The sequence below is a fragment of the Monodon monoceros genome, unplaced genomic scaffold (assembly GCF_005190385.1).
Source record: "Monodon monoceros isolate NGI ecotype Baffin Bay Population unplaced genomic scaffold, NGI_Narwhal_1 Super_Scaffold_7, whole genome shotgun sequence".
NCBI lineage: Eukaryota > Metazoa > Chordata > Mammalia > Artiodactyla > Monodontidae > Monodon > Monodon monoceros.
The window spans coordinates 7412772-7436437 of record NW_021703784.1 but is presented as its reverse complement, the minus strand read 5'-3'; the positions used below and the strand labels follow the sequence as shown (position 1 = coordinate 7436437).

Below are 23666 nucleotides of genomic sequence, written 5' to 3'. Positions count from 1 at the left end.
ATCCTTCAGCTCTACCGCCTCCCACCTCCTCTCCCTCCTCCAGTCAGTAACTCTTCTTGCCTCTTCACTCGATGCCAGCCCCTGGATGCCAGCTGTTGTACTGTATACTACTATACATTTCAAGGTACTGGACTGTAAGATTTAAAATGTTTTTTTGTTTGTTATGTATTATTTGTGTGAAAAGTGTTTTAAACTTATTATAGTACAGTACTATATAGCCAACTGTGTCAGTTGGGTACCTAGGCTAACTTTGTTGGACTTACGAACAAATTGGACTTACAAACATGCTCTCAGAATGGAACTCGTTCATATGTAGGGGACTTACTGGACAGTTATTTCATCTGTGCTTTTAAAGTTCAATCCATCATGCATGGTAAAAGGCATCATGGAAACAGGAAAGTGGGTTTTTAGAAAGCTGTATTATCAACACAGAGAGAACACCTAACGACTGTTCTTGGGGCTTCTCCCCAACTGTGCTGTCACTCCGAGTTTTCTCAGCTCAGCCAAAGTAACATGAGGTGTATTTGTTTGCAAGATGGTACTGTTGCAAGAAATAAGATGGGAGCTAGCTGGATGGCCGAGATAACTTCCTCCCGCGGGGTGCTCGGCTCAGCATCTCCCTCCTGAGACCCAAGGATAGGCTTGCTTCCAAAACAAAGGAGATTCAAAACGCCGGCAGCCCCCTCACAACCACATATTTACAGATTAATCAAAGCCATCCCCTAGTCTAGAAAGGGCAGATGCTACATGGAGCTAAAATGTCAACTACTGATCCAGAACTTTCAAGATGATCCCTTTCCCCAAACTTCTACACCATTCTTTTTTTTTTTTTTGCGGTACGCGGGCCTCTCACTGTTGTGGCCTCTCCCGTTGCGGAGCACAGGCTCCGGACGCGCAGGCTCAGTGGCCATGGCTCACGGGCCCAGACGCTCCGCGGCATGTGGGATCTTCCCGGACTGGGGCACGGACCCGTATCCCCTGCATCGGCAGGCGGACTCTCAGCCACTGCGCCACCAGGGAAGCCCTACACCATTCTTTAGATTGCAAACAGGCAGCCTGCAGACCAAATCCAACCTACGAATATGTTCTGCTTGGCTATCCAAGTGTTTTTTTAAAAATTCTGATTTAGTTAGCAATATACTGGGAGATTTCACATAAATATCTGGGTTTCCTGACTCTGAAAAAAGTTAGGACTTCCCTGGTGGTCCAGTGGTTAAGACTCTGCACTCCCAATGCAGTGGGCCCGGATTTGATCCCTGGTCAGGGAACTAGATCCCACATGCCACAACTAAGAGTTCACATGCCACAGCTAAAGATCCTGCATGCCATAACAAAGATCCCGCGTGCCGCAACTAAGACCTGGTATAGCCAAATAAATAAATAAATAATTTAAAAAGTTAGAAAATCTGTTCCCACAGAGCAACCCTCAGCTGGAGCTAACAACTGCCCTCTTTAGACATGTGGGTGCTCCCCACCATGGCCTTACACCCTGCTTGCTCCACTCGTTTTTGTTACCTGCCTGCCATTTACTCCTGCTTTGCTTGCTCACTGAACACCCCTTCGCAGGCTCCACAGTCACTAGCACAGTAAGGGGCCCGAGCTGAGGCTGAAGGGAATCCTTGTAGTCTATGATCGCTGGCTGCAAAATCTGAGACTGAACAGATAAAGCAGGAAGGCTTTGCTGATAGATCCTGCAGCTCCACGAGGACAGCAGAAGCTGCTTCTGAATCTCTATGAGCTACACCACCATTATGTTCTCTCCAACCACAGGAGCTTTCCTGACAGACCAAGAGCTTTATTGTTGGGTAAAAACAGTTCCTGATCACAGATTCTGTGCTTCAGTTCTCCTGGTCCTGAGCTCTCTTCCACACTGAAGCAGGGAGACTGCCTGCTGGCTTTTCCAGCATGTGGCCAGAGTGTCGAAAAACAGACACTAGTCCCCAGTAAGAGCCCTGAAGCAGCTGTTTCTTCAACTCATCACACCTGGCTCTTCTGGAGTCTGTCCCAAGTGAGAAGTTAGCAGAGTCCCTTAAACAGAGAGAATTCAGGGCAAACTGCCCAACTGTCTTCACTGTGCTCCTGAGTGTGTGGCTTCCTCGTCCCCATTTTGATCCCGACTCGGCATCTTTAAGCCCAGACGGCGCAGGGAATGGACAAAATATCGAGGAGGCTTGCAGACCAAGTTGAGTTCCTCCTTCCCGGCCTGCAGGGCAGGCAGAGTCAGCTGGCAGGCATGCAGGTGAAGGGGGATGTGACGGGCCTTGGACTGCCGCAGCCCCAGCTTCTTCAGGATGCAGGCGGACAGCTTCTGTGCAGAGGAAAGAGCTCGTGAGCGCAAGGCCAACAGCTCCAGTGTGCGGGGGCAGAAGACCTCCACTCAAGGGGCCCCCTCACTAACTCCCAGAAGACACAGTGATGGACAGCCTGCTTCGGGGCCATTTCTAGGAAGAGTTCAGAGCCCATGTATGAGAAAACCCACCACACCAGGGAAGCTCTCCTTGGCCAATTCTCTGGCTTTCCAAGAGAATGGGCTGTAACAGCAAAAAACAAAGTTCCCACCAAGGCTCTTTCGCTGTAGCATGAAAGCCTGCTTTGAGCCTTCAGAAAGTCTCCTAACTGCTTCTCAATTTCTCCAGAAGCTAGATAACTAGCATGGTACTGTGTCGGAAGACAATCAACACATCTTTGCTGTGACTCACTTCAGGGACTTAACAAGGGGAAAGCATAAGTTCTCCCCCTTATTCTGCTGCATATTGGGTCAAACGTATATTACCTGGGGGGCCAGCCTGTTCCAGTCTGAGTACTTGTGGTCACCAAGGATCGGGCAATCCAATCCAAAAGACAGGTGAACTCGAAGCTGATGTTTTATTCCTTTAAAAAAAGAGAGGGAGGAAACTTAGGAGTAGCTATTGAAACAATACCACTGGTGGCATCTGCCTCTAACCATATTAAACCAAAGGACAGTAAAGCGGGCAAAGCCCCAACTACAATAAGGTATAAAGAATAATATAGCAAACAATAGGCTATTAGGAAATAAACATTATAAATGCTGTTAAGCCTCTAAGTACCCCTCGCCACCACAGTTCCCTTTCCACCACAGATAACCACTGCTATCAACTTGGTGTCTATCATTGCCATGCTTTTTTTTTTTTTTAATAATTGTGTTGTATAACACTAAATAGTATTGCTTTGTACATTTATTTTTTTTACTGTGGCAAAATATACCTAAAATTTACCATTTTAACCCTTTCTTTTAATATAAATTTATTTATATATTTTTGGCTACATTGGGTCTTCGTTGCTTCGTTGGGTCTTCTTTCTCTAGTTGCGGCGAGCTGGGGCCACTCTTCGTTGTGGTGCACGGGCTTCTCATTGCAGAGGCTTCTCTCATTACGGAGCACGGGCTCTAGGCGTGTGGGCTTCAGTAGCTGTGGCTCACAGGCTCAGGAGTTGTGGCTCGCGGGCTCTAGAGCACAGGCTCAGTAGTTGTGGCGCATGGGCTTAGTTCCTCTGCGGCATGTGGGATCTTCCCGGACCAGGGATTGAACCTGTGTCCCCTGCATTGGCAGGCAGATTCTTAACCAATGCACCACCAGGGAAGTCCCATTTTAATCGTTTTTAAGAGTACAGTTCAGTGGCACTGAGTACATTCACATTGTTGTGCAATCACTACTACAGTCCCTCTCCAGAACTTTTCCATTGCCCCCAACTGAAACTCCGTACCCAGTTAACAATAACTCCCCGCCCCCTGCTCTCTCCAGCCCCTGGTAACCATTACTCTACTATCTGTCTCTATGAATCTGACTACTCTAGGTATCTCATATAAATGGAATCATACAGTATGTGTCCTTTTGTGTTTCATTTAGCATAATGTCTTAACGTTTATCCATGCTGCAGCATGTGTCAGAATTTCCTTCCTTTCTAAGGTTGAATTACATTCCACTGCATGATGTACCACATTCTGTTTTTCCACTCATCTGTTGATGGACATGTAGGTTGTTTTCACCTTTGGGCTATTGTGAATAGTGCTGCTATAAACATCAGCGTACAGCTATCTCTTTGAATCCCTGTTTTCAATTCTCCTGCATATACACAGGAAGCAGAATTGCTGGAGCATAGGGTAATCCTAGGCTTCATGTTTCGAGGAATCAATCTGCAAATTTTTAAATAAACGTAAGCAAACCATTTATTTATTTATTATTTTTTGAAGGGAAGAATTGATTTATTCTATCATTTTAACTGAATATTTCTCACCCACCCAGGAAACTGATTAAGAGTAGGAGTCTGCCTAAAGCAAACTATTTGTATCCTTCTGCTACCTACTGTTTTTTGTTTTTTGCGGTACGCGGGCCTCTCACTGCTGTGGCCTCTCCCGTTGCGGAGCACAGGCTCCGGACGCGCAGGCTCAGCGGCCATGGCTCACGGGCCCAGCCGCTCCGCGGCATGTGGGATCTTCCCGGACCGGGGCACGAACCCACGTCCCCTGCATCGGCAGGCGGACTCTCAACCACTGCGCCGCCAGGAAGCCCCTACCTACTGTTTTTAACAATCATCCCTATGGAAGCTCCCAGCCTCAGGTCAGCACTGGAAGCACACTCTGGTGCAATCCCAGAGCCCCCATAATACCAGCTGCTCAGGGGAGGGGCGGAGCCTGGCACAAGGCCCTGGGTGAAGCTGAGGGGCAGTGGGGCTTCTCCACCCACTGCAGAACACTGGCACCCTCACCGGTAACAGGCTGGAGCTCCAAGAGGGCGGAGGAGAGGGCGCTGCTCAGCACCCGGTACTGAGTCACAGCCAGGTGTGCGTTCCTGCTGGTCCGTACCCTCACTGTCTTCCCATTGTCCATGCAGTAGCTCGGGGACAGCGTCATCTGGAGCCAAAGAAATCAGGACACAATTTCGAAGAAAGAGCAGCAAACCCATCCCTCTGGAGGCGCTCACCCACCTTGTGGTGTCGTTCCTGGCCCTGCACCTCCTTCTCAATGATGGGAATGTCCACGACTCCCGCTGAGGGCACCGGGACGCGCATCGTGATGGCCCTGAGGGGACACACACAGACCCTTGCTTAAGCCACAAAGGTGAGTGAGGCTCTCCTTGCATCGGCTACTTAGAGGCTTTAACTCTGGACCTCCTGCACTACTGCGGTCAGCTCACTCTGGACCTCCTGCACTACTGCGGTCAGCTCTTAAGATCAGCGGGTCCCAAATGATCTCTTGGTATAGTGCTTAGCCTGAGAGTTTGACGCTATCCTTATAAGCCTATCTTTTTTACAACTAAACTAATATGTGCTGATTGTAGAATATTTGGGGAAAAAACAGAAAAACAAGAAAAAAACTGTATTAACAACACGGTCACTCATCCAGCCTTTAAAAGTGAGTATGTACAGCTTAAAGTAACACTAGGGTAATACAGTTTTGTATCCTGTTTTTCTTTTTTAAATAATAAAAGATGGTAAGTTCGAACTGCGTATGGAATAAATGAATAAATGAATGAATTGAGTGAAAATTTCACAGGACCGCTCCTGCCTATTTGCCAGGTCAATAAAACAGAGGAACTGTGCTCAGAAAAGTCACAGGAATCCCAACCACAGCTCAGTAAGTCCCTCTTGTTGGAGGTTTCCCTCCATCACACCACAGACAGGCAGAAGACTCTTTAATCTGTCCTTACGTCCATGCCTCTTCCAGTCAGTCAATCAGCTCTCCTGGGTACTTGGTGGCCTAACACAGAATCACTGGCCCAGGAGTCACAAGCCCAGATATAACATTGCGCACCCTGGACACCCCACTGCAGACTGGTAGCAGTTTAGGCTGCTATCTGATACATTCTATCATACTTACACTGAGTTGGAACTATGAGTTGACCCTTTCTAACGACCTAACACTACTGCTGTTGTCTGACATTTTACCAAAGGAATGAAATCATGTATACTCATATAATTAATTTTTAATAGTTTTTATGTACAGCCATAATTAGGACCCACTATGCCACCAGACTCTAATATTCTAAGCACTAAACCTGTTTCCTATAATTTTTATATGCCCACACGTCTGACTACAGTGCCTTCTATTACTAGGAGTTCCTGCTCTATGAACGGATGAATAGATGGAAGGGTGCCTACACCACCTCGACCGCTATCGATGGGCTTCATACCAGTACTTCTTTGTCACCTGACGGGTTCTAAACAACTCTTGGACTTGATGCGCCACGTCTTTTTCCCAAGCCAACACCATTACACCTGTAGTTTCCTTGTCCAGCCGATGGCACAGATGCAAGGGCTCTGCCTTGTGGCCGTGAAGCATCTTCGCCAGGACAGGCAGTACATCACTGATGCAGAGCCGGACCCCAGGGCCACCTAAGAAGGAAAAAGCCAGAGGTTTGAGTGGCCAGGAAAAGATCTCACCAAAGACCTCTACCTGGGACAACAGTCCTTACTGGATTAACAGTAAATGCTTTCTAGAGCCTTATTACTGAATTGTGGTCCAAGGACTAGAAACATATCAGTCTGCCCAGGGAGCTCGCTAGAAAGGAATCTCAGGCCTCCAACCCAGACTAATTAATCAAAATCTGCATTTAAACAAAAGGCCCAAGTGACTCATATGCATATTAAAGTTTAAAAAGCACCATCCTAGAGCACGTGGCTTTCTCCTCAGACCTATATGTGTATACATATATATATATATATATATATATTTAATCTACTTATGTACTCATACTAAAATTAGCAACCAAAATGATGAGATCTGATATTTCACTATATAAACAAAGGCTTGAGAATTTGCCAAGTAAACCCTAGTGAGAAATGCAAGACCATGAGGCCTTCCTGAGGCATTACAGAAGAGCTGAGAGGCTGGGCTTTGGGGTGAGACGTTCCTGGGTTCCATCCTATGGACCCTCACAACTAGCCATTGACCTTGGACAGATTACTTACTCTTTCCAACTTTCAGTTTTCTCATCTATAAAATGTGAATATCTTGATAATAGTTATCTCTTGGGGAACGGAAAGGCAAGCTACTGGAAGGATCAAGAGAGAAAAAAACCATACAAAGCACTCGGCAATGTCTGATTTAATTCGTTGTTTTCATGTACAACCTTCTCCATACCTCCCCCCAAAACATTCGTTCTTCTAGCTAAAATATGCCTATTCCCCCAGCAAAACCCTTTCCACAAATGCATTTTTTTCTATCAGTCTTTCCTGACTCACCCTAGCTGTCTCTGACTACATTTAACATTTATTCAAAAACATTAGGGTTTCCATTAAGTTCTAGGCACCCTGGGGTTTTGTTAGGTATACACCAACACATGTTATGTCCTCTTTCCCAGTTCTGATGGAAAATAATCTGAAGACAGGAACCACACAGCCTTTGTCCTTCTCTATAGCAATCCTCGGTGGAGGTCCGCACACAGCAAATTCCATAAATCACTGCTGGCTGCCAGATGTTTGGAAGGTGGGGACTGTCTTATTTATCTCTGCGTCCTTACTGGCTCCTCACAGAGGACAGTACCCCACAAAAGTTTAATTATTTTGAAAGCAAGGCTTCAGAGAGCCCCCCGAGTAATGTTAGAGTTGCCCCTACGTGTAGCACAAAGCAGCAGCGGCCCGCCTCCCTTCCCCACATGCTGCTTACCATGCACAGGGAGACCGTAGGGCTTATTGATGACCACAAGGTCCTTGTCCTGGTGGATAAGTCCTCGGCTCAGCACCTTAGCAAGCACGTTGGGGTGGACGCGCTGCAGCTGCTCTGTGAACCGCAGTAGTTCTTGCACTCTCCTTTGAACAGGGTTTGTGGGCACCTGCGGGGAGAGAAGGAGCGACGGTAAATGCCTGGTGGGGAGGACTTTCAGTAAGTCTGGGTGAGAATTTGGGAAGGGAACGCCTGTATTTTTGCATTAGACTCGCCCCGTCCCCGAGTAATTTGAGCGCAGGGGTGGGTGTGTCTCGCCTGTACCCACATAGTGCTTAGGGCCGGGGTCGGCAGGAGCCAGAGACCCAGCCCACAGGAAGATACCGCACCCTTCTGAGCTCTCCCCTCCGCTTTCTCCCCATTCTCCCACCACAAGTCCTCGACATTGATTACTTGACATGTGTCAGAGGACCCTCCCACCTCCCTCCCGGCCTGGGAAACCAGTGAGCGCACTGCCTCTTGGGAGTTGTGGTCCTTCTGGGCTCACCGGCTTCTTCGTCTTTTGTTCCTGTTTCTGGGCTCGAAGCCTCTCCGCTAATCGCTGGGCATCCAGGGGCCGAGAGGCAGCAGCAGCGGAACAAAGTGGCTTTGAGACGAAAGTGAAGAGATTCCCCAGACGCTGCCAGGAACCCCGGACCCAGACGCCAGGCGCACTACAGCTAGGAGCCGCCATCTTGCCGAGCTAAGCCCACGCACAGAAGACGGACTAGAGGGAGGAAGGAGTAGGTGGGCCCTGAGGGTCACGTGGGGCGGTCGGGGCGGGGTCCCGGGCGAGTCACGTGGGGGCGATGCGCGCTAAGTGCGGCTGCGTTGGCCGGTAGCTGCAACTGGAGCGGTTGTGTTCGGAGGAGACGCGGTGAGTGTGTGGAGAAGCCGGGTTGGGGCTGGGAAATGCCGGTGCCTCAACGCTTGAACGTTTCCGCGTCTCCAGCGCTTCCGTTCTCGGAGATCCCTATCTTGGGAAACCGTTTCTCCCTTTAAGAGACGACCCCACTCAAAACTGCCTCCCCGCCCCCGGGAGAAGCGTGCCCCATGAACACTCGCCCCAGAGCCGTCTGAGGCGCCCACCTCGTCCGTTTTGGCAGCCACGTCCCGGGTGCTCGGCCAATCCCTCGAGGGACGCCTCGCGTCCTTTTTTTTTTCCTTACCGCTCGACCTTCGGAGACGCGGGATCTCTGAAGCCTCTCCACCCCTCATCTCCTGACTCCCAACCTCTTTGTTTCACGTTGTAACTAGTCCTTCTCTCCCAGGGGTGATGGGGAGCCCTTCCGTTATCCACGGGTCCATATTTTCTTCCTAGGGAGCACCTTGAGTTTCTTCTGCCTTCAAGAATTCATTTCGTGGCGTCTCCTCCGTCCCTTCCCCCACTGCTTCCAAAGAAAAGACAAAGTACAGAGCAGGAATCTTCCCTTCCCTTTTCCACTTCCTTCGTTTTCTCCATCCCTGGTTTGTAACTTGCTCCAGACCCTCTCCTTCTCTTACAAGGCGCAGTGTTGGGACTCCCATGCCCAAACTGCCAGGGACTTCACTAAGTCAAGACCCTGGGACTTCACTAAGGGGTGGCAGGGAAGAGGAACATCTGGTTGGGACAGTAATGTTAAAAGAACCTGGGAACAGACCTGCCATTTATTAAGAAAAAAGCTGATGCCGAGCCCTGACGAGATCTCAGGAAAGTAACGCATCTGTGCTGACGATAGAGGAAACGGTTTTTAAGACTGCTTAGGATGAAGGCTGCCTGAGGAGTTAGAGGAGGTAGTGGAATTAAGTTTGCGTCCTACCCCTCTAAAAGGGATTGGCAGAAGGGAGCCCTGTAGAGCATGAGATAAAGTTGAACAGGTAAGTGGAGCTAGCCTATAGAAGACTTTTAATTGGAAGAAGGGTTTGAACTAGATGTGGTAAGTAGGGAGGAGTCTTTGAAGATGCTAGAGCAGGAGAGAGACTCCTTGGAAGTGGAATTCTGGAAATGAATCTGGCATTTGAATGCAGGACAGATTGAAAAGGAGAGGGCTTTGATAACTGGGAAATCAGCTAGGAAGCTGCAATCTGAGTGCTCAGTAGAAAGGCTGTGCTTCGTTCACTGGTTTTTTTATTTTTTGCGGTACGCGGGCCTCTCACTGTTGCGGCCTCTCCCGTTGTGGGGCACAGGCTCCGGACGCGCAGGCTCAGTGGCCATGGCTCACGGGCCCAGTCGCTCCACGGCATGTGGGGTTTTCCCGGACCGGGGCATGAACCCGTGTCGCCTGCATCGGCAGGCGGACTCTCAACCACTGCGCCACCAGGGAAGCCCCGTTCACTGGTCTTTTTCCCTACACTGTACTGTCCTTTGAGTGTGAATTGGTTTTGAGTTGTACAGGTCAAGATGTACTATTGACAGCTGCTGTTGAACTGTGAGTGCCTTAAGGACTCATTCATTTTTTTTATCCCCCCGCATCTGGTACAGAGTAAATTCACAAATATCCCTTGGCTGGCTGAAGTGCGTCAGAGGCATGGGTTAGGTGTGTCTGAACATTTTGAATGATCTAATTTCTGTCTATTTTTGACCTAAAGATTGGAGGTAGGAGTACATGTATTTGTAAAGAGGGGGAAAGAAGACCTGTGTATGTTTCTGTAATAAGAGAGGTGATCGGGGTATAAATGTGAAGAATTCGAAGGGAGATTGAGAAACAGCTTCTCTCCTACTGTTTTTTCCCCCTGCAAATTCCCAGGAAAGACACAGATCTAGAGAAGTTGAGAATTACTACCTTTTACTGATAATGTCCCAGACCCAGGTTCTAATTTCACTAAGCAGTCACACATCACGTGTTACATAAGTATGTGAAGACTCCTTTCCGGGGACTCTGAAATTTGGACATCAGGACTTAAATTCGTATCGTTACATTAATTACAAGCCTGTTTTAGGTGTAGGACTTTTATGGTTTTGGGGGGGGGCTGGGGAGCCTTTTTCTGCCTTAACCTGTCCTTAATGGCATTCAAGAAGTGACCCCTGTTCCTGCAGAATTGGCCTTCTGTGGCAGGAAACAAAATGAAGAACCAACTCAGATGTCATTGTCAGTGACGCAGAGCTTGTGTTCTTGGGTTTCAGGTTAACCCAAGGCACACACTATAGTGCCTAGGCATAAAAACACTGGTCTCTTTTTTTCTGGAGAAGGAACTTTTAGGTTTTTCTTGTTGAAACTTTGTAAGAGAAATTTGAAGAATTCAGAGTTTTTGTTTGCTTGGTATCACAGTACAGCTTTAGCCAGTGTGGGTACAGAAGTTTGGTTCCTTAATGTTTATCCTTTGAGTCTGGCCACTTGTTGATTTGAAATAGAGTTGCTCTCAGTACACAAGAATTTATGTAAAGATATATATTACCTCCTTTCTCTTCCTCATTCAGGTAACCCTGTTTTAGATAGCGCATTTTTCCACTTCTGCACTAATCTCATATTCTCTTTTTGGTTGGGGACTCTTCTTATCTGGACGGTTTTCTCAGTATAAGGAGGGAAATTCTGTTAGTGGTGTCTTCATTCTTACAGAGTGCGAACGTGGCTTATCTACCTAGATCTTGATATATCATAATATGTGCCCCCCCATAACCATATAAAGAAGAACTTGATAATTTGTTTTTAAGGATATTTTCTAACCTGTGCAAGAACAACAAAGCCTTCTTGTTATTTCATAAATACAAACAGGGACTAACAAAAGAACTTGTGTCTAAATATCCCAAATTTAAGGTTAATTAGTGGCATGAGGTTAAATTCTGGTTCCTTGAACAGCGATTTGCTAGTTGCAGATTAACCAGCGATTCAGTTTCCCTGAGGAGCAGGAAGTACTTGGATATTGTTTTATGGTTTTAGAGAGATTCAAAGAAGCAATTAGCAGTTCTCTGGAGGTGCCCTGGAAAGAGCAGTTGTCGGCAGCTGGGAGATCTGGGGACTGGTCCCAGTTCAGCTGCTTGTGAACTTGAGCGAGTAATTTGGGCTTCAGTTATTTGTCTTTTAAAAGAAGATCCTTACTAGCTCTAAGCTTCTATCAAGATTTTCCACTGACACTTAAGTGCTTCTCTTTCTTAACAAGTGGAATTTATTTCAGACTTAACCTTGAGTACATTTAGCATTGGCACAGAGAACCAGGATTTTAATCCTGTCCCCACAATTTAACCTTATGCCACTGAGCTAACATTTATGTTTGGAGGTTACTTCATTGAGTGCTGCTGGAATACACCTTCAGATTTCCTAGGTGGGTTGTGGAAAGGAGTGCAGATAGAAAAAAAAATAGAAAACAATGGTATTGACCTATACCATGTGTGTTAGTTCTTTTTTCCATGCCAGCATTTCAAAGAGATTCCGTTGTACTGTTGCCCCTTGTTTCACTTTTTTTCAGCTTTTGAGCAATGTCAGGGCAGGTCTAGCTTTAACACTGCTTCCCAAACTTTTTTCATACTGTGACACACAAGGAAATTATTGTTGTGTCACTGAGGAAAACTGGCGGCGACCCACAGAAGACAGCTGGCCTGTGATCTGTGGCTGTCCCATCCCCACCTGGCCATACACTGGCGAGGAGATCCCTGTCCTGTGGCCCATGTGACCATTAGGAAGGTCAGCATTACACATTCAAAGTCTTTGTCCCAAACTCTGCCTAACTATCAAGAGGAACTGTATCACTAGTTAGTCTTTTTTTTTTTTAAACCAAAGCATGTTATATATTAATTATCCTTTGAAATGTAACCCATTTTTACCTGACCGTATCTGGTTTGGGGGGTTAATTTCTTTTTTAAATTATTATTATTTAAGTTTCAGTTGTACAGCATTATAATTCAACATTTATACACACTACAAAGTGATCACTGCCACAAGTCTAGTTACCATAATTATTTTTCTTAAGTCTGTGTCTAATCTGTTTTGCCCTTATGTGCCTTTATGCACTTGGCTAGTTTAATATTTAAAGACCATACTTGTCCTTAAAAAATGGCTTTTTTTAAAGTGTGTGAATGGTAGTTAACTGATAAAGGGGTGGGAAATGCTTTCGTCATGATGCTTTGACCTCATTAGATTATGGGCAGACTTGCTCTGCCTATTTTTAGAAGATAGGGAATTTCTTTTTTGGGGGGGGGAATTTCTTTAAGTAGCTTATTTTATGTTTTCCATTATAAAAGTAATATAGAAAATGTCAAAATACAAAAAGTAGAGTGGGGGAAAATCATTCATATTTCTGTTTCCCAAATACTGTTAAAATAACATGGTTTTTCTCATCTTTTTCTTTTTTGTGTGTGTGTGCATTCTTTCTGAATTGTGGAAATTTTCAAACGTTTACATGATAGAGAAAACTCTAATAAACCCCATGTACCCATGAGCCAGCTTCTAATACATCCAGCCAACACAGGGGCCAGTCTTGTTCTACACCCCAAACTCCCAAATGGTTTTGAATCAAATCCCAGAAATAATCATTTCATCTGTAAACACTTCAGTATGTATCTGTCAAAGATAAGAACTAGTTTTCAACGTAACCTCAATACCATCATCACACCTTAAAAAATGTATTCCTTGGTATCACCAAGCAACCAGTCAGTGTACAGATTTTCCTGTTGGTCTCACTTTCTAACACTTCATTTGTTTGAATCATCAGGTTGAAAGAAGGGTCCACACATCATGTGTACACTTTTAATTAGACTAAAACCATATGGGCATTCAGAAGAGATAATGTGGACTGTAAACCTTGGAGATGCTAAGAGCTTGCACTTCGGAGTCATGTAGGCTGGGTTTCAGATCCAGCTCTGCCACTAGCTAGCTGTGTGACCTTGTGCAAGTTACTTAATCTCTCTCACTTTTGTTTTTTTTGTCCTGTAAAATGGGAAGAATATCTACCCTAAGACCACCATGAGGATCGAGTGAGTTAATGCAGGTTAAAGCCCTGTAGAGCCCCATACGTAGTTAATGCTCAATAAATACTAGCCCTGTCCAGCACCTAGTATAGCATCAGTGCATAGATTTGTGGAACAAAAATAGAGTAAGAGTCAAGAGCTATGGAATTTGGTTTCATTCTGCCATTTAGGGGAATCACTTCAAAGTTTTGTACCCTAAATTTCTCGTCCAAAAAGGGGGGTGGAGTAAACAACCTGAGGATCGCTGAAATTCCAGTGCTTGCAGGAAATGAGGCAGGCTTAGTATTTTAGAAACAGCATGAGCTTCAAAAACAGACTGAAATTTGCATCATGCTTTGTTATTTACAAGCATTTAATCTTCTCAGCTTCAGTTTCTTCATATGTGTGATGGAACCAATAATACCTACCTGATAAGATTGTTGTGACGAGCAGCAAGATAAGTATATCTGGTTCCTACTGTGTAGTAGGTACTCACATTATTAGTCAGCATTTTATGATTATAAAACAAGAATGTTACATTGGAGCATTTTCAACATCTTAAAGAGCTGTGTATTTTGTAGCATGTATATAAATGAAGATGACCAAGTATCTTATGGGAAAAGGAGTATACACTGGAAGGGTGAACCTAGAAACCGTTTCCAGAACATGGACAATGGAAAATTGAGGCATTATTCAACCATGTTGATAAAAGAGAATATGAGGATCCCTAGAGAAATTCAAGAAGGTCTTTGCAACAGATAGTTCGTTAAGTTGAATAAACCTATTTTCTGTAGCATTTGGAAAATTTCATCAGTGAGTTAAAGATGTGGCTTTTTTAAATTGAAATATAGTTTGCATACAGTGGTATGTTAGTTTCAGGTGTGCTAACATGGTGATTTGATATTTGCATACTTTATGAAATGATCACTGCATTAAGTCTAGTTACCCATCTGTCCCCATACAAAGTTATTAGAATATTATTGACCATATTCCTTATGCTGTATGTTACATCCCTGTGGCTTATTTATTTTATAACTGGATGTTTGTACCTCTTCGTACCCTTCACCTATTTCTCCCCCACCTCCACCCCCCTTCCCCTCTGGCAACCACCTGTTGTTCTCTGTATCTGTGAGTCTGTTTTCATTTTGTTTTGTTTTGTTAGATTGCACATGTAAGTGAGATCATATGGTATTTGTCTTTCTCTGATTTATTTACTTAGCATAATACTCTCTAGATCCATCCATGTTATCATAAGTGGCATGATTTCTTTTTTGTTATGGCTGAGTAATATTCGTGTGTGTGTGTGTGTGTGTGTGTGTGTGTGTGTGTGTGTCTGCTTTATCCATTCGTCTGTCGGTGGGCACTTAGGTTGCTTCCATGTCCTGGCTATTGTAAATAGTGCTGCAGTGAACACTGGGGTGCATGTGTCTTTTCGAATTTGTGTTTTTTCTTTGGGTAAATACCCAGAAGTGAAATCACTGGATCATATGGCAATTCTGTTTTTAATTTTTTGAGGAACCTCTGTACAATATTCTGTAATAGATGCACCAGTCTCCAATCCTACCAACAGTGCACGAGAGTTCCCTTTTCTCTCATTCTCACCATAAAGACACTTGCTACTTCTTGTCTTTTTGATGATAGCCGTTCTGACAGGTATGAGATGGTGTCTCATTGTGGTTTTGATTTACATTTCCCTGATGATTAGTGATGTTGAGCATCTTTTCATGTGCCTGTTGGCCATAGGTATATCTTCTTGGAAGAATGTCTATTCAGGTCCTTTGCCCATTTTTAAATCAGGTTGTTTGGGTTTTTTTGATGTTGTGTTGTATGAATTCTTTGTATATTTTGGGTATTGACCCCTTACCTGATGTTGTTTGCAAATGTCTTCTCCTATTCATAGGCTGCCTTTTGTTTTGTTGATAGTTTCCTTCACTGTGCAAAGGCTGTTTTTAGTTTGATGTACTGTAGTTCCATTTGTTTATTTTGCTTTTGTTTCCCTTGCCTGAGGAGACAGATCCAAAAAACATTGCTAAGACCAAGGTCAGAGAGTGCACTGCCTATGTTTTCTTCTAGGAGCTTTTGGTTTCAGGTCTTACATTTAACTCTTTAATCCATTTTGAGTTTATTTTTGTATATGGTGTAAGAAAGTGGCCCACTTTCAGTCTTTTGCAGGTAGCGGTCCAGTTTTCCCCACACATTTATTGACAAGACTGTCTTTTCCCCATTGTGTATTCTTACCTTCTTTGTCATAGATTAATTGACCATATAAAAAGATGTGGATTGGGGGTGTGTGTGTGTGTATGTGTGTATTAATTGTTAGCGATTGGAATATGCTGTGTTTGTTCTAATGCTATTGTTGGTTTAATGAAAATGACTTACACGAGCTGTTATAAAGAGAGCTGCACTGTTAACTGACTCAGAAAACCAAATCCACTCTAAGTTTACTGACCCCAAAGTACTAGTCAGCATTTCCCCAACTTGCTTGATGATAAGAATCACCTGAGGTACTTTTAAAGCTACAGATCACTCCTCTAGAAATTTTGATTCCGTGAATGCTGAGTTAGGGCCCAGGAATCAGTCTCCCTCCCTCCCTCCCGCCCAGCAGACACTCCTGTATTTATACCTCTGCCCAATGTCGTCCACCGTTGGTTGAGCCAGGTGATCCTGCGTTGCTGTGCCACGTGTGTAGGTTCACGTTTGCCTGGTTATTTCACTTACCTATGTTAATTTTTTTCCAAATGCTCTAATGTATTAATCACATTCGTATCAGTAACATTATCTCTGGGCTCAAATGTGTCACTTCCATTTTTTATTGGAGCCCTGCATCACCTTCCTCCTCCTTTTGCTGCTTCCTGTCAGTATCATGCAGGAACTGACCTTTACTCTCCTCCTGGGCTGGCCCCCATGCCATCCCATTTCTTGGCTCACATCTTACATCCTAAGAAGTATCTGAAAGACTTTATTTTGCCCACAAACTTGTTTGATAGTTTGGAAGTGTAATCGAGTCCCAGGTTAGAAATAATTTTCCCTCAGAGTTTTGAAGGCCTCGTTGTACTTCCCGGTATCTGTAAGTGCCCTGGAGGTGTGGTGGTTCACACCTTTTCTACGAAACCTTGCTTTGTTGGTTTGGTTTCTCTTCTCTCCCTCACTGGAAGTTTGAAGATACTCTCTCTGTCCCTGGTGGTCTGGAGTTTCACGATGATGTGCCCTGGTGCAGGCATTTCATCATTGACTATTCCGAGTGCTCCGTGGACCCTTTCATCCTGGAAATTCATGTCCTTCAATCCTGGGACATTTTCTTCTATGATTCCTGTGATTTTTCTCCCGATCTTTTCTTTTCCTTTGATCATTTTTCATAATATCCATTCTTGTCATATGGATATGACAGCTTTAATGAGAGCCCATTATAGTTTTCAGTTTCCTGCCCTCCGCATTGGAGCAGGTTTGAGATCTGTTGCCAGAATGAATGCGATAAGAACTTAGCGTTTCAGCACAGCTCTCTAGACCCCACTAAGGCAAGTCCACGGGGACCTGGAGGGTCCAGCCCTCTGCTCACTTCCGGTTCCATCACCCCAACTCGCCCACTGGCCTCAGTCACTAGAAATGCACTGCTTCTCTCTTTCTTCTGCTCTAGAAACATGCTCTGCTGCTCTTTGGGTGAATCCACAAGTACTTAGTATTTTAAAAAGTTAATTTTACTAAGACACTAAGGTAAATGAAGGAAGAAAAGTTAGAAAAAAAAAAAACCCCGAAGGGGATTTACGTATAAGAAAACGTGTGGTGTAAAAGCAGGGGCAAACTCTTAAGAATACAGCTTTTTGAATTGATGTCAGCATGAAACCAGGATGCTTACACTTGCTCCAAGAGTTCCTCCTGAAAACTGCTTTTCTTCACAGAACCAAATGGGATCACTTGTTCTTTCTACTTCGCTGTACCCTAAACTTATTCCCGGGTGCCTACATGCAACCTGTTCGTTTTCTCAGAAAACAGAAGTGCCTTCCCCCACTCCCTCCGCCCGCATGCATTGTCCCCACCTCGGGGCCCAGGCCATCCAGCCCTCTTGTCTCTCCCTGTGACTCCTCAGTCTTACATTGACCTCCTTCGCTCTTTATTAAAGTATGTTTTTAGGTCTCCCTAACCTGTTTTTCTCTCATCTATCTTTTTTCCTTAATTATTTTCACTGGCCACTTTTTAAGACTGATGCCGCCTGCTCTGCAAAGCAATGCTTTTAAAGCTGTTTCTTCTATCAGCCTAGCCTTTCTAGCTCTGGTGGGCCTCTGTGGCAGATAATAACCTCTTTTTGGAGCTTTCAGATTCTTGTTTCAGGTCTAAACAGTGCTTTCATCCCTCAGTTCATTTACAGATCAAAGAGAATATTTTTCAGTTAATTTTATTAGGAAGAAATCCAAATACCCTGAACGGAATATCAGCTAGTTTACAGTTACAAGCTTAGCCACTTTCCTACGTTCCCACTGATCCATCATTCTCTTGTTCTTGAGGGATTACTGAGATTGATCCAGGGAAGGTACTTGCAAGAACTTTCCTAAAGTAGATGACAGTTCTTTCAAAATCAATAAATACTTGTGTTAGTGCTTGAGACAGAAAGAAGGAAATAATCACCTGTAATCCTATCTCCCAGAGATGATTTCTGCCATTCAGAGTCCTCCAACACATGATTAGGAGCAGGTTTTTGAACTGTGTTTTGATCTTTAAGTTTGAAATAGGACTGTCTAAAAGTATGTTTGAGTTTTGAAGGGCTGTAATGAAACTTCTGAGTAGGTATCTCATGGGTCTGAAACACAGGAGAGATCTGAGCTGAAGATACAAATTTGGGAGTCATTAGCATTTAGTTGGCCTCGTTGGAGGCCAAACCATCGGAGTAAGTGGGGTAGGGAGAGTAGGGAGTAGGTAAAGTGGTTAAACTGGAGAGCCTCAGATGGTGCCATGAAGACAGTCCACATTCAGGGCATGGGCAGAGGAAGAAGAGCTTTCCCTACAGGGTTGGGAGGAAGGCCAGGAAAACACAGTATCCAGGGGAGATGAGAATGGAATTAAGTGTCAGATGCTTCCAAGAGGTAAAGGAAAATAAGTCTCAACTATTTCATTGAATTTTGCCATAATGGTAAGTATATGTTTACAGTTCCGTTGCCCCTAAAAGATGGAGACTTTTCAAGGGTTTGGCCCTTAAGGGTATGACGTTAGTCATCTTTGATGAGACAGTATTGAGTTGTGTCTCTACAACGTGGACTCTGGCATCAGCGTCCCGTATCTACTGTGTAATAAATAGCCATGTGACCGCTAGCGAGTTACTTAATGTCTCTGTGCCTCCGTTATCTGTGATATCTGTGACATGTGACGGTGATGGTGTCTGCTTCATAGAGGAGTGAACGTTGTAAAGTGCAGAAAAGTGCCTGGCTCACTGTAAACACTACATGGTGTTTGTCGGAGGTGAACTGGATGCGGTAATAGTATCACTTTTAGCCCAATGCCTGGCATTTAACAGGTATTTTAACATGAAAATTCAACAACTTGTGACTGCAAAGCAGTGGATTTGCTGTGGCTAGTACAGTTCCAGTCATTTTAAACTCTACCAGCATATACAGAATATAATCGTGCCAGGCCAGAGGAAGAACTCGGGGGACTGAGAGTTCGCTGCATGTAGCTTTTAAACTGTGTAAAACTCAGATAGGAACTTGAACCCACATGCCGAGACTTGAACCCAGCCTAAATCCTGATTGGGACTGAACCCAGCCAAAACCCACAGTCTTCCAACTGAGATCACACACCTGCTTTCAGGACTTACTGAAGTTCAGGTTCTTGATGTCTCATTGCAGAAAGAATTCAGTGAGAGAGAAAGTGATAGGTAAGTAGTGGATTTATTTAGAGAGAAACACACTGCACAGAGTGTGGGCCATCCAAGAAGGTGAGAAAGGCACCAGGGTATGGGGCTGTCAGTTTTTACAGGGGTGGATAATTTCATAGGCTAATGAGTGGGAGGAGTATTCCAGCTATTTAGGGAAGGGGCGGGGATTTCCAGGGATGGGGCCACCGCCCACTTTTTGATCCTTATGGATCCTTGGAACTGTCATGGCGCCTGTGGGTGTGTCATTTAGCTTGCTGCTGTGTTACGGTGAGTGTATACTGAGGCTCAAGGTGTAGTGGAAGTCGACTTGTCTGCCATCTTGGACCCATTTGGTTCTAATCAGTTATGTCATGTCCTCGGGCTGTGTTATTCTTTCAAAGGCTGTGCCTGCCCCCTTCCCTCCTGTGTCACTGGCAGAGTATAGCACTCTAAGCAAAGACTGTGTGAGCCGGGAAGGTGTGTGGTGTGTTCTGTGTGGGTGAGGCTGAGGGCTGGAAGGGATGTTGTCAAGAGGACTGGAGAGGCCAGGCCAGGTCTTGCAGGCAGGATGAGGAGTTTTGTATTATTAAACCCAGAGAAGCCTTTGAGTGATTTTAAACCATGACTTGATCCAATTTGTGTTTTGAAATCCCTTTTGCTGCTACAAAAGACTTTCTTCCTCTCTAGTTGTAAAACACTTAGGATAGATTTAATATATTAAATAAAAGAAACTGATTTCTTAGCCCTAAATACTAAGATCCTTGAGTTGTTTGCCAGAAAGAGTTCCTGCGTTAAGGATCTACATCAGTTTACATCTTAGATATCAGAAACTTGAGTTATAAAAATAAAATGATTTACGTCTAAAATTTTTCATTTAGTGTCAGAGGGATAGTCTTAAAACTTTTAAGTCTGAAATCCTCCTTCAGCCTGCTGGAATCAGATTACCTTCACTCCCTGTTGTGACTGTTGGTGTATCTGAAAAGTGATAGCCTGAATGTTGATTTACTGTGCACGCAATTTTCACAGGAATTTGTCCTTTCCCATTTGTTCCGTTTTAAAAAGAAATGGCCTTTTATGGTCCTAGTTGCATTAAAAGCAGTCACAGAGTGTTTCTTTTAATTAGAAATGCATTCTCTGTCGCATGATAAATTTCTTTCTTGTAATTCTGATCGTGAGCAACATCTTAGATTTCAGTTACTTCATTTCAGTAAGTATTTGTGTGCCTACTCTGTGCCAGGCACCGTTTAGCATCTCGGGCTGCATTGTGAACTAAACAAAGATCCCTACCTTTGAGGAGTTTATATTCCAGTGGGAGGAGGCAGATGGCAAATAATAAGCGTAATTAATACCTTTATTATACTACTAATAAATATAACTAGTATACTGGGGGTGGTACGTGCTATGAAATTAAAAGCAGAGCAGTTGACGCAGCGAGTGAGGAGCCTGCAGCTTCAGATACGGTGGTCAGGGTAGCATCCTTGAGAAGGTCTGACTTGAGCAGAGGATTGGAAACTTGTGCGGATTTGCGGGGCGGCGGGGACGGGGGGGGGGGGGGGGGGGGGGGGGGGGGGGGTGAAGATCCAGCAGAAGGAACAGTCATACAAAGAAAGGCCCCAAGGCCAGAGTGCTCCAGGCCTGTTTGAGGAACAGTAAAGAAGCCAGCAGGTCTAGAGGGAGGGAGGGAGTTCCTCAGCCTTTTAGGAACAGGCATCTCAGTCAAATTCAAAAGTTCATAAGCCAAAATAAGTGAATAAATTAGGGAAAGAATTTTCATTCTGTGAATGCTCTGCAGGTGGTAATCTATAAATACCCTGACTCATGTCTTAACTTGATTTAGGTAATTCCAAAGTAACACGAAAGTTTCTTAAATTCATTTCAGAGGGCAACTAAACAAACAAGCAAAAAATCTCTTTTTCTGTGAATGAGAAACTGATGTTAGATCACAAGCTCATATGACCTAGCATTTAGTAAAAGCTGAAAATTTACCTTTCCAATTTAGAGATCTCAGGTTAAAAGCCAAAGGCTTTGTTTTACAGCAAAGGATGGCAAAGGTGCCAAATGCACGTTATCTCCAAGAGGGGCAGTGATGGGGGTGAAGATTGGGCCGAGTCTGGGAGAAACTGCCCTGTAAGAGTAGGTTTGGTCACCTCCCTTATTTCTTTCAAGCTCAGTTGCTCCAAATCCTTTTTTAACATTTTCATTTGGTGATCTATATTTTCTGTTCTTTGACTCAGTGAGATTTTCCATGTGTTTCTTAAGTTTGCGACCTAAATCAGGCACACTACTTTCTTAAGGTCCTGTTACCAAATCAGGTCTGGCTGCTGGCCACTCAGAAATCAATTAAGAGAGAGAGAAATGTTGGTAGAAAGGAAAGTTGCTTTTAATTATAGAATGCCTGCAATCTGCAGAGATGGTGGACTCAGTGTCCCCCAAAACCATCTCCAAAGATTCTGATTGGCTGTGAAAGTTTTTAAAGGGAAAAAGGGAAGTAATCCCAGTCAGCCATTCACGTAGCGGGTCACAGTCATCGACATCCCACTGTGTGCAGGCTTGCTGATGTCTTGTGATGATCCCTCCCCGCCCCCCTGCCCAGCTGTGCAGCGTGTGGGAATCTTATTCCCCCACCAGGGATTGAACCTGGGCCATGGCGGTGAAAGCGCCAAGTCCTAACCACTGGACTGCCAGGGAATTCCCTTGATTTTTCTTTAGATGCTGTCGTGTTCACAGTTTGTTTGCCGGATTACTGAAGGGGAAGCTGGGGAAGAGATCTGGTTATCTGTTACTTATTCTTCATTTCTACTCCTTTGATCTATGGAAAGAACCAACAGACTAGGATTAGGCAAGGTATCACGTGGTCAAAAGATCTGAAAGGTGTACTAGGGCTGGAGATGAGCAGAGCTGGGGTGGGGGGAGTGGGGGGCGCTGGGGGCTGGTTTAAGGTTAGTGACAAGGCAAAGAGGCCTCCTGCAGAGAGCTCTTTCCTGCCAAATGCTGCTTACAAATCCCCACTTGTCAGAACATCATTCCATTTCTGTGGGATCATGGGCAAAGGTCTGTCTTCTGTTCTTCCTGCTGACGTAGGGTGTCGTATTCTTAGAGTGGAAGATGTTGACATGGGTCTGTAGCATCTCTTTTCTCACAGTTGTAGTTGCCCGTTTCCATTACAGGGGCAGAACAAGCTACAATTATTTTGATGCCCACAAAGATGCAGATTATTTTCAGCAGTAGTGTTAATCCCATTCTCTTAAGGTCACTTCTTGGCGCTGTGCTAGCCATAGATTCCGTACTGCTCAAGATGGAGTGGTCTGTCACAAGTGCAGTCTGGTCATCACGCAGTCAGCCTTTCCCTTCTGGTGGCAGTTATGGTATCTGTAAAACCACTCAGGAACATGCATCAGACACTGAGTCTGTAACTCTATTGTCCTAATCGTTAGCTGCTTGAGCCTGCTCCTTTGTGACTCAGAGGCCTGGGAGACTTCAACTTCTCTACAGACAAGAGGCAGGAGATGGGGAGGGGCGTTTGTACTTGGGCGGGGTTGGGGTGCAGGTTATGTGATCAATACTAATATAGAAGAATGCTGCCACAGTTGCACGCATGTCAAGTGTATTGTGTTGGTGTGTATATTCAGTATCATCTTTGTTTTGCATACACAGTATTCTTTATAAAGAACCAGGCTTAGTTTATCCAGGGAGGTGTTCTGCCGTACTTGCCCATAACTGATCTTTTCCCATGTTTCTGAATTTTATTTTTCAGAGTATCCTTTTGTGGTTTCTTAAACTTCTTTCTTACTGATTCCTTTCCCAATTTGTCATGGTTGTTTCCATACTTGAGTCCTCTCTGCGAAATTGCTGTTTATTGTTTTGAGTTTAGTTTCCCATGAGGTTAAATATGAGGTATGATCACTAAAGAAAATGCTGAGAAGCACACGTCTTTGACTTTCTGAAACAAAACATTCTACATTCATCTCACAGTAAAAAAGGAAAATGGTACAGGTTAATATAACTGAGTTAGACGGGCCCTAGAAAAATTTGCAAGGCCTTTTCTCTCCTTCTTTTAAATAGGACTGCATAAGCATCACCCCAAAAGGTAATGGTCTGCCCTCTTTTTCTTTTTTTTTTTTTTTTTTTTGCGGTACGCGGGCCTCTCACTGCTGTGGCCTCTCCCGTTGCGGAGCACAGGCTCCGGATGCGCAGGCTCAGCGGCCATGGCTCACGGGCCCAGCGGCTCCCCGTGTCCCCTGCATCGGCAGGCGGACTCTCAACCACTGCGCCATCAGGGAAGCCCTGCCCTCTTTTTCTTTAAA

At 44.7% G+C, this 23666-nt stretch overlaps 2 protein-coding genes across 5 annotated transcripts in view; one reads left to right on the top strand and one right to left on the bottom strand.

The window, feature by feature from the left end:
* Nucleotides 1–207: 207 nt before the first annotated feature.
* On the bottom strand, nucleotides 208–8410 carry RPUSD4 (RNA pseudouridine synthase D4). Of its 2 annotated transcripts, none has more exons than XM_029209709.1 (7): nucleotides 8169–8409; nucleotides 7625–7790; nucleotides 6150–6351; nucleotides 4945–5038; nucleotides 4726–4870; nucleotides 2774–2871; nucleotides 208–2305 (listed from the first exon to the last, which is right to left on the bottom strand). In XM_029209709.1, the coding sequence occupies exons 1-7, from the start codon at nucleotides 8352–8354 to the stop codon at nucleotides 2069–2071; spliced, it is 1128 nt and encodes a 375-aa protein (XP_029065542.1). In that variant the 5' UTR covers nucleotides 8355–8409; the 3' UTR covers nucleotides 208–2068. The 2 variants fall into 2 exon arrangements, with proteins under 2 accessions (XP_029065542.1, XP_029065541.1); XM_029209708.1 differs by having other exon boundaries at nucleotides 1644–2308; nucleotides 8169–8410.
* Nucleotides 8411–8474: 64 nt separating this feature from the next.
* FAM118B (family with sequence similarity 118 member B) overlaps nucleotides 8475–23666 on the top strand; it is a 46263-nt gene continuing 31071 nt past the window's right edge. For all 3 annotated transcript variants that reach the window (XM_029208321.1, XM_029208320.1, XM_029208319.1), the window contains exon 1: nucleotides 8475–8537. The gene's annotated coding sequence lies outside the window, so the exon portion shown is untranslated. The remainder of the gene's footprint in view (nucleotides 8538–23666) is intronic.

Bases quoted from the DNA above. Each gene is read 5' to 3' on its own strand.
- RPUSD4 (XM_029209708.1), bottom strand. From the start codon at position 8,354: ATGGCGGCTCCTAGCTGTAGTGCGCCTGGCGTCTGGGTCCGGGGTTCC. The intron at 6,352-7,624 runs GTAAGCAGCATG...TTTCCTTCTTAG, and splicing joins CTACGGTCTCCCTGTGCATG to GTGGCCCTGGGGTCCGGCTC. The intron at 2,872-4,725 runs GTGAGGGTGCCA...CTTTTTTTAAAG, and splicing joins GGAGCTCCAGCCTGTTACCG to GAATAAAACATCAGCTTCGA.